At 44.9% G+C, this 9,960-nt stretch overlaps 1 protein-coding gene across 2 annotated transcripts; it reads left to right on the top strand.

Annotated features, from left to right (window-relative positions):
- Positions 1-205: 205 nt before the first annotated feature.
- On the top strand, positions 206-9,630 carry hao1 (hydroxyacid oxidase (glycolate oxidase) 1). Of its 2 annotated transcripts, none has more exons than XM_035616370.2 (8): positions 206-395; positions 1,508-1,659; positions 4,344-4,614; positions 4,759-4,931; positions 5,756-5,847; positions 6,994-7,152; positions 8,412-8,481; positions 8,632-9,630. In XM_035616370.2, the coding sequence occupies exons 1-8, from the start codon at positions 259-261 to the stop codon at positions 8,697-8,699; spliced, it is 1,122 nt and encodes a 373-aa protein (XP_035472263.2). In that variant the 5' UTR covers positions 206-258; the 3' UTR covers positions 8,700-9,630. The 2 variants fall into 2 exon arrangements, with proteins under 2 accessions (XP_035472263.2, XP_035472264.1); XM_035616371.2 differs by having other exon boundaries at positions 227-395; positions 1,606-1,659.
- The last annotated feature ends 330 nt before the right edge of the window (positions 9,631-9,960 follow it).

Raw genomic sequence — 9,960 nt, 5'->3', positions numbered from 1 at the left:
TGGGTGCTCAGCACCCCTGAAGCTCTGATCCTAGAAACGGCCCGAGGTCCTGGCCCAGCGCCCACCATCCTCTGGATTTGTTCTGACTCTCAAAAGCCAACTCTCGTGTGAACTCGGCAGAGCAGACTCCCGCAGAAGTCGAGATTCAAAATAAGAGGCTTGGGGCTGACGTCCTCCAGCAGTTAATGATTACAAAGCTCCCTCTGCACTGTGTCAGGGGGACAGACAGTGAGACCCTCAGTGTTCGGGTGGACAGCGATGTCGGGGCGGCGTGTGTGCGTTTCGGACTTTGAGGAGGAAGCTAGAAAAGTTCTTCCAAAGGCTGTGTACGACTACTACCGTTCAGGAGCTGACGAACAATACACACTGGCTGACAATGTTGCTGCATTCAACAGGTATAACACACACACACACACACACACACACACACACACACACACACTCTTCAGCATGAAGCCATACAGTTTCCATTTGTCACACTTGTTTCTGAAATCTGCAAAACCCTGAGCACCAATCATAGCTACACCTTGTATCCTGGTTAATTCAATGCAAAATGTGTCTAACCTTTGCTATATTTCAAAATATTCATATTCATAAATTGGCATTGAAATATTTTAAACAATTTGGTCAGGTGTCTTCTCCTGTAGCTCTTTTTCTATCAAGATCCATCTTACAGACACGTATGGCCGGATTTCAGTTTTTTCGCCATCTGGCAGCTCTAAGTAGCCTTATGAGTAGATACTGTACTACTGTATAAATACATGGATGTAATTGGGGGCGTGAGCGCAATGTCTAAATCCTCCTATATTCTGAACTTTACCTTTTGCCATTCTCTATAAAGACCTCAAGTTGACCTTTGTGCGTGTGTGAGAGAGTGATGAGCTCCAACTGTCTTCTTATCCCTGTTCCACTGGTTAAGCAAATGTATCCATGTTGGCGCACTGATCCAAATGATAATTAATCATATGATGAGGGTTAAAGCCAAACAATATCTGTCATGATTAACTCATTTAGTGCAACAACTCAGCCTGTCATTATCTTGATGTTGTCCCTGTGGTGGCACTGAGTGACCACACCGCAGATCTTACTTCTTCACTGACAAAGTCAGAACCTGTTGAGACTGTTGGGGGCTTCAGGAGTAGGATTCACTGTCCCGCTGTGTGCCTGATTGAAGCGGACATGTTTCCTAAATTTGAACCATGTGTTTTTAACAACTGGGCTTTTAGTAAAGAAATAAGTGACCATAGTGAAATAGATACCGGTTCCACGGAGACCCATACTGGTCCCTGTTTGTTTTCATGTATTGAAACCCAGTCACAAACATTTGTTGGCCAGAAGTAGGCCTTAGGCTTTAAGTTGGCTCTTTTAATTCAGGGGGTGGAGACCCAAGAATAGCTGAAATTACAATGAACCAAACACCTACAATAAAAGAAAAATCCTGAAACTAAGTGAAATAATGGTGCCTAGTTGTGAGTAGTTTAAACTTGCATTTCCACTGTGTGTACAGGTGGCATCTCGTCCCTCGGGTGTTGAGGGATGTGTCTACAGTGGATCTGTCAGTCTCTGTGCTGGGCCACAGGCTCAGCATGCCTCTCTTTGTTGCAGCGACAGCAATGCAGAGGATGGCTCATCCTGAGGGAGAGACAGCAACAGCAAGAGGTGTGTACACGCACGCACACACACACACCAAAATGGTACAGATTTGAACTGAATGAATGAGAATGACAAAGATTAGAACTGTAAATTCTAGAATAATATAGAGAGGAACCTTAGAATCGATAAAATACACATCACATACAGATTCACTTTTTAAAGGACTTCACAAAATGCCACCATCGAACCTCTTAATGTTACATGCCATTGTAAAAACATTCTGAAACAATAACGTTCATAACCTAAAACATAACACACAAAAATTACTGTAAATCAGAATGTCTTTTAGGTTCTCAGCCCCAAATGGAATTCTTCTCCTCATGGATGATCAGGTGTTTCTCTTGGATAAAATGAATTTTGGATATCTGCAGAAGATTGTCAGAATGGATCAAGCTGCAAAAAGCTTCTTTCTGAGGTGGATTGAAGTATGCTGGTCCCAGAGTTGACCATCAATGTGGATCAAATGTTTTTGTAGCATTATGCATCATCTTGGATAATCCACTGTTGTGCTGAAAACCACGGCCTGCAAAACCAGTGGCAGGTCCCAGGCAGCTCCACCTCGTAAGCCCTTGAGTGCACTGGGACTGCAGGCGTTGTCTTTCAGTGCCTCATCCAGTGAAAGGATCACTGATCTACCGGAGGTAGTGCTCCCCTGCATTGCACATGGAGGCCAGGGTCCTTGCATTCCTGTTGGTAAAGGGATGTTTGACGCTTCATCTGACTCAGGTGTACATGCACAGCACTGTGCCTCACGCATCCGCTCCTGCTTGGCGCGACTATCATTAGTCAGCAAATGTGGTCTGTAGAGAGATTAGATGTCACAATCAATCGTCATGCACACTAACAGAAGTCACAGAGGTAACAACGGTTCTGTGATTTCCTGGCTGACTGCCAGTGGCAGTAAATAAATGGATGTCACATTGCGCCCCAGGCAGGTCGAAATCTTATGCAATCTCATGTGTGTAATGTGTAAGCTACCTTTGCATCTCTGCCATAAAAACCACGGCCTGCAGAACCAGTGGCAGTTCCCAGGCAGCTCCACCTCACAAGCCCTTGAGTGCACTGGGACTGCAGGCGTTGTCTTTCAGTGCCTCATCCAGTGAAAGTATCACTGGTCTACTGGAGGTAGTGCTCTCCTGCGTTGCACATGGACGCCAGGGTCCTTGCATTCCTGCCATGGTGTGCAAACATCCTTGGATCCACCCAGCAGCACTTCTGCTCTTCCAGAAAGGCGGTACGGATGAGACTTCCAAGGGAGGGGCTACAGGAATCCATTGAGAAAACGGATTGCCAATGAGGTGAGAAGCTGGTTGAAGTGTGGCTCGCAACAGGCAGAGGCCCTCCCCAAGCTCCATGCTCCCAGAGCTGTTGAGGGAAGACTGAGCCATCCTTATCTCCAAAATCCCAGGGACGCCTTTGAAGGGCAGGTGGGGTAAGTCAGGTCTTTGAGCTGCTCACTTTCAGCTCACAAAGCCTCACTTTCCTGGTGAGAGGCGCTGGCAACTCTGGCTTTTTTCATTTTGGGCTCCTCACACTGCTCGCCTTCGCTCTTCTCATGCTGTTTGGGGGAACCAGAGCTTCTATGAGTGGCCCAGAGGGTGGAAGATCATCCACAACAAGTAGGCTTTCAATCTGATGCAGCCTATCTTCTCCAACTGAGTGGCAAACCAACCTTAAGGTGACTCACACTCAATTACCAAGGGCACAACTCATGGCCATCCTCAACCTGAAGTGGAGCTCCACAAGAGGCACACAGCAGCGTTGCATAATCACACAAGCGTGACTAGGCCACCAGACCCAATGGAAACCCTCAGAGGACAACGAAGCAGAACCGAAACACACATCTAAAAAAATTAAATAAAGTTTTATTTTAAAAGCACCAAATCACAAGATACATTATCTCAAAGCACAGAAAAAAAGGCCTTTCCTTTCGCAGGAATACATTTCTAACAGAAACAGACTCAGTTGTGGGCGACCATCTGCCACAACCAGGAGTGGACAGGAGAAGAGAGAGGGACGGTTACAGTTGTGTAACCGTTGTAAGCTGGATGTAAGGAGCAAGAAGATCAAATAGGCTGGATGTAGGCGACCACATTGTATTTATTTTGAAGATGAGCAGGTGGCCTACATGTCACACACGTGACTCTGATTGCAGGAGATCTCGCCCTGCGCTGAACGCGAGGAGACTAGTCAAATTTGTCTCCTCATGAAGGAATAAAACAGAACTTCCACTTTCCACAACGGAACATAAAAGAGATGGTCCTAAGTCATTATCTCACTGTGCAACTTCCATTATAAATCCCTGTGACACAATCCATGACACAACTGTGATGTCATAGAACCCTCCTGTCAGTTGGATGTTGTGGTTTATATAGATTATGTCTGTAGTTTGATTGACAACAAATTAACCAAAACATTTCACCATCCGCTCTGCACTTCCTTGGGTTCGCAGCAATACACCTATGGAATTGGAAGTCTTTTGAATGAGTGGTTGTCAAGGAAAACAAAGACAAGATGGGTCAGAAACTTATTCTAATGGGTACATTTGCTGAGTAATATAAATCACCGTTGGAGGTCGTGTGCAGGATTTTGAAGAGAATATACAAAGAATCTGTTCATAAACCATCTTGATCTCTTAATCTAACCACTCTGGAATAGATGAATGACATCAGTTATATGCCTCTACCCAGCATGCCAAGCAATGGGAACAGGAATGATGCTGAGCTCCTGGGCTACTTCGACTATAGAGGAAGTGATGTCAGCAATGACAACCTCGCCAGGTGATGGGGGTGTCCTGTGGCTGCAGCTTTATATCTATAAAGACCGAGAGCTCACACTGTCATTGGTACGCCGTGCAGAGGAGATGGGCTACAAGGCTATCTTTGTTACCGTGGATACACCATACCTTGGAAGGAGATGGGACGACATGCGCAACCACTTTAAATTGCCCCCACACCTGAGGTAGGAACCAAACACTAGCTGGAGCATAATTTACCAAATTCCACTATGGAGAGTGTGTGGTGGCATTCCAATCTAACTCTACCACTGTGTGTGTGTGTGTGTGTGTGTGTGTTTGTGTGTGTGTGTGTGTGTGTGTGTGTCAAGCATGTCTAACTTCTCGTCAGCCTCCCTGGCTTTCTCTGAGGGAAACTATGGCAATGACAGTGGTTTGGCTGTTTATGTTGCAAAAGCCATCGACCCCTCTCTCTGTTGGGACGACATCACCTGGCTGAAGAAACACACGCGTCTACCTGTGATTGTGAAAGGAATACTGAATGGTACACATACACTCACACTCTCACACTTACATCTATGTGTGTATCCAAATAAAAACTCAGATCTAGCAGACTTAAGTTAACTAGAATGTCGCCATGTTGTATGCACTCAACAGAGCGACATTCTAGTTAACTCTCATTTGCAAAGCTCACTTTACATTTGTTTTTACTCTGAGATAAATGCTCTCACATGAAGTAAAATAACGTAAAGATAGAGTCAATGTAAACTGGTAAACAGGACCAAGGTCCTTAGAATAAACGTGGGTGATCCAAACAAATTCTAACTCAGTGAGCAGGTAAATGCTCAGGAACAGGGAAAAAGAAATAAAGCAGGAAAGAAAAAAACCATCAAGGGACAGGGCAGGGACAAAAACAGAAGCACAAGTCTAAACTTACTGAAACCTACCAGAGCACAAGCAAAACCATGGACGTGAACAGACGCGACTGGGCAACATGGAGACTAAATACACAAGGGAGGCAGAGGTCATGAGTAAAAAAAAAAAAAATCCAAAGTCCAAACGTAGGAAACTTTCAAGTTCAAAGTCTAAATGATTCAACTGAAAATCCAAACCGAATATCAAAAAGTCTTTCAGAAGTCCAAACAAGAGCAGATACTAACCCTGTTGTGTAGTTGTCGGTGTGGCCCGGCTGTCACGTTTAGAAAAGCTGTAAATCTCTTCACTTATTACCACACAGTTTGGCCTCACACGTATATATGAAATGAATCTTGCTGTCAATCTAATCCTAACATTGTACATTTTAGCAACACGTGCTGGTGGTATGTGCCTGGTGTACTCTTGTTCAGCAGTGTCTGTGTGTGGGGTCAGGTGACGACGCTGTCCAGGCTGTGAACTACGGTGTCAGCGGCGTCCTGGTCTCCAACCACGGAGCTCGACAGCTGGATGGCGTTCCTTCCACGGTCTGTGTGCTTCTTGTTCTTCATACTGTTTTACTAAATTGTAAAACAGTATGACATCTAAACCAGTCATACTTTTTTTTCCTATAGCTGCGGCGCTGCGGTCTTAATCTTTTAAAAAGTTTCTTTTCAGAACACTCTCTAACCTCCCTGCCCCACCAGTGGTCCTGCTGTCTTGGCCTTTTTCTTTTCTTTTTGTGAGTTAACGTTAATCATTTGATCCCTGTCCCTTTTTGAGGATTCATTGCGGCAGAAGTTATTGATTTGTAATGTCATGGGACACTTCGGCGAGATACCTAACAGGCCACAACAAAGACTGAAGTGCGTGTTGATCCCCGCAGCATTGCTCACTTCTGGGATGAGAGTTATCATTTATTGTTCATCCTGGTATTAACAACAACAGTGATGCCTTGAGCAGCTTTCTTCCTCTGCTTTCTCTTCCTCGGGCGTCTGCCCTCAGATGGGCTCAATGTAGGTGAGACCTGCCTTCTTCAAACTTAGCCACCAATCAGATATGATAAATGACGACCTGTGACCATAACGTATCTTTCCCTTCATTTCAACCTTTGTGTTAGCATTCCATGTTCGACATAAAACTGGGGTTTTGTTGAATAACTCCATAGTTCAAATGAAATGGTTTTTTTAAGTGTTTTGGAGCTCCCTGTGTAGCTTAGTGCAAATACACATTTTCTTTATGAAATTAGTCAGGAGTTACCGTTAGTGAAGTCAGCAATGGTAAATGAACTGTTCAATGTAGTGCTTTCCTAGTCTTACCGACCACCCAGAGCGATTCACAGTACAAGTCACATTTACAGATTCATACAGCGCTTCTATATCCATCACATTATGTAGGGTTAAGTGACACAAAAAGTCAGTTCTACTTAACCATAGTCCATATTGTGATCATTGATATGTCAAAGTACAGGTGCTACTGTGCCCATGTCTTTTTGTTGTTAGGCTTAAGGAACTAAATTTGCATTGAGCATTTTTACTTTGCCAACGACTGGTCACAACATTTTCTGGACGCCTTGTTTGCCAAGAGGGAATGACTCGACCACAGTGAACTGACAATAAGATAAATTCAGACCATCACCAGTCTACACACGAATGCATTTTAAGTAAGCCGAGAGTGTGTTTCTGTCTGTGCAGCTTGACGTGTTAGAAGAGGTGGTGAGGGCCGTGCAGGGTCGCTGTGAAGTCTACATGGATGGAGGAGTGAGGCGAGGGACAGACGTCCTGAAGGCCTTAGCTCTGGGGGCAAAGGCTGTCTTCATTGGACGACCGGTGCTGTGGGGCCTCGCCTGTCAGGTGAAGCACTGCACGCACCTACATCCTCATTGGCCGTCATTAGGAGGAGGTCTGAGAGTCCCAACCCCAGTCACTCTGATGCCATAACCTTCAGACCTGCTATTAACATCCGTCTCAAGTGATCAGCTCACAAGTGTTCAGTTCTTAGTTCACCAGTCCACACCTAGCGTGACAATGTGTCTGCCCATGTGTCTCCATTGACCACTTTTGATAAGATCTCACTTCCACACTCTATTTGCAAATAAACGCGTATAGAATTTCTGTTCAGAAAGACCAAATGATGTAATGTTTATCGAGGGAATCGATGTGCTGTGCGCAGCTTTACAGTGAAGAGTCACCCTGCGTTCCATTAAACCTCGGCACTTGGAGCTCGGACGTCAGGTGTATCGTGTCAGTTTTATCTCGGAACTCGGAATTACGACCTCCGAGTCGGAAATTGCCTCTGGAACGCCCCTCCGAGTTGGAAAAAAACCCCCGACACCCCGACTTCCTGGTTCCCAGCTCCGAGTTCCAAGGTATAATAGAACGCAGGGTCAGGCTACCATTGAGTAAGCTGAGTAATCCGGCGAGGAATGACTGGAGAGCTGGAGACTTTATACTGAGTAGATGGGTCATCGGGCCCAGGTGCCACACATACACCCACACACCCAAACACACACTGATACACACACAGGCAAATGAAAAGAGGGAGGAGGCACGGGGGAAACACAGGAGACACTGGGGTCACAGCCGGGCTGTGACTGGTCCAAGATACTGTGGTGGCTGCCACACATAAATCAATGAATGGGAAACACTGAAAAGATTGAAAATTCTTTGGTTTCTATATGAAACTGCTGTGGCTCAGAGGACATCAGCTGAGTCTCTGGTCCTTCAATGTGGCCCAGTACACATTTGTGTTCACACTGCTAAAAGAATGAGGCCACGTGTCCCAGACCACCTCTGAATGTGTCCTCCGTGCATCGCGGGTGTGTTCACAGCTGAATTTATAGAGCTGTCCAGTTGTGATTGGATCACTCAGGACGGATGGCGACACCAGGTCTAAACCATCAGCCCAAACAGTTTGGGCAAACAGAAACAATTGTTTCCTGTATTTGTGTGTGCAAGACTGAAACACATTTTTGAAAAAGCTCGATTTACATTTGCTTTTTTAAATTCACTTACAATGGATTTGAACCAGAATTTTTTCAGACTTTTGTGACACATATTTGTCATCAGAATTATTAATATGTAACAATGTATCTGTGTGTCTGAGTGCCCAGGGGGAACAGGGAGTGACTGAGGTCCTTGAACTTCTAAAAGAAGAGCTGCGACTGGCTATGGCATTGTCAGGTGAACCACACTCACACACATACGGCATGTACTGCGCATTTTGGAAATGCCCAACTTTTAACAATTTTCTTGGACCAACACTATGTGTGTGTGTGTGTGTGTGTGTGTGCGTGCGTGCGTGCGTGCGTGCGTGCGTGCGTGCGTGCGTAGGTTGTCGCTCTACATCCGAGGTGAGCAGGTCCCTGGTCAGGAGAGTGGAGTTCACCTCCAGGATGTGAATGAAGAATCTGTGGCAGGAATCACTACTTGTTGATGGATCTATGGACACATTCATTTGTTTCATCTTCGTCCATGTATCACGTACACGTTTTTACTTTGACCTTTTACTACTTGAGCAACAGCAGCAACAGGCTCTCATAAAACAGAATAGTAAATGCTATAAAGTGTCTTTTGGTGCGTGACGTCACAAACGCTTACAAAAAGGTATTTCACAATGATTGAAAAGGTGCAAATCTAATCTAATGAAACTACAGTATAGCTATTACTGTGGCTGTGACTACCCGCCTATATTGAAAACACAAAGAAAATTTGGCAGAATTCAAATTTTAAGGCCATATAAATGATCAATATATTCACCACAATCCTGCTGTTGTGTCATGTAGTAAAAGATAATAGAAGTTGAGTGCTTCACATAGACTGTATATAGAAATTGACGTAGTAAGTGGGTCTGTGAAGTGGAGCCAAGGCAGATTTCTCTGGAATGACCAGCAGAGGGCGACTCCATGGTTGCACAAAAAAGTCAGTTTCTCTAGGTCTAAGTCAAGACATGTCACAAATTTTAAACGTCAATTAACATTTTCGAGAGGATCTTATGGTTCAATCTCTAGTTTCATCTAAAATAGATGATAAAGCACGATATGCATTGGGGTGGGGATACAGTGTGATTGACGGCAAGTACCGTCCAATAGGCGCATGCTTGCAGGTGCAGTGGACGAGCTCTCCGTCAGGCCGACCCCTACACCTCCAAATATACTGACTTCTGTTTTAAAAAATCAAGATGGCGCTGGCCCAAGATGCTAAACTCTAGGCTGCAAATAAGCAGTAGACATACCATTGTTGCCACTTGCTGCTTCACCCTGCGTCACCTTCTACTTCATCTGTCCTTTTTTGAGAAAGAGCAGGTCCTCATTAAAAGTTCTGACTGACATAAAAAAAGGAGCATTGCAGTGTATTTAATTCTATTGCTCTCATTCTCTCTCATAGACCTGCACAATAAATACATGGGGGGGGGGGGAAATGGTGTTCCACACATCTGAATAATGATTTTGAAGTCTTAAGAGTCTTAATGTCATGTCTACTATTTGAGACTGAACACGTCAAAGCTCACTTCTTTCCCTTTCCTTCTTCTCCCCTTGTCCCCCCCCCCCCCCCCCCCCCCCCCCCCCCCCCAGCCAAGCATATGTTGACAGTTCTTGGTTCTCGTAATGTAAATGGACTGTATTTATATTGCTCTTTTGAGCTATGAATTATTACAAAGTG

Source organism: Scophthalmus maximus, chromosome 17, assembly GCF_022379125.1.
Source record: "Scophthalmus maximus strain ysfricsl-2021 chromosome 17, ASM2237912v1, whole genome shotgun sequence".
Lineage (NCBI taxonomy): Eukaryota > Metazoa > Chordata > Actinopteri > Pleuronectiformes > Scophthalmidae > Scophthalmus > Scophthalmus maximus.
The sequence above is the reverse complement of the archived record's forward strand: the minus strand, read 5'-3'. Positions and strand labels throughout refer to the sequence as shown.

Bases quoted from the DNA above. Each gene is read 5' to 3' on its own strand.
- hao1 (XM_035616370.2), top strand. From the start codon at position 259: ATGTCGGGGCGGCGTGTGTGCGTTTCGGACTTTGAGGAGGAAGCTAGA. The intron at 396-1,507 runs GTATAACACACA...CTGTGTGTACAG, and splicing joins AATGTTGCTGCATTCAACAG to GTGGCATCTCGTCCCTCGGG. The intron at 8,482-8,631 runs GTGAACCACACT...GTGCGTGCGTAG, and splicing joins ACTGGCTATGGCATTGTCAG to GTTGTCGCTCTACATCCGAG.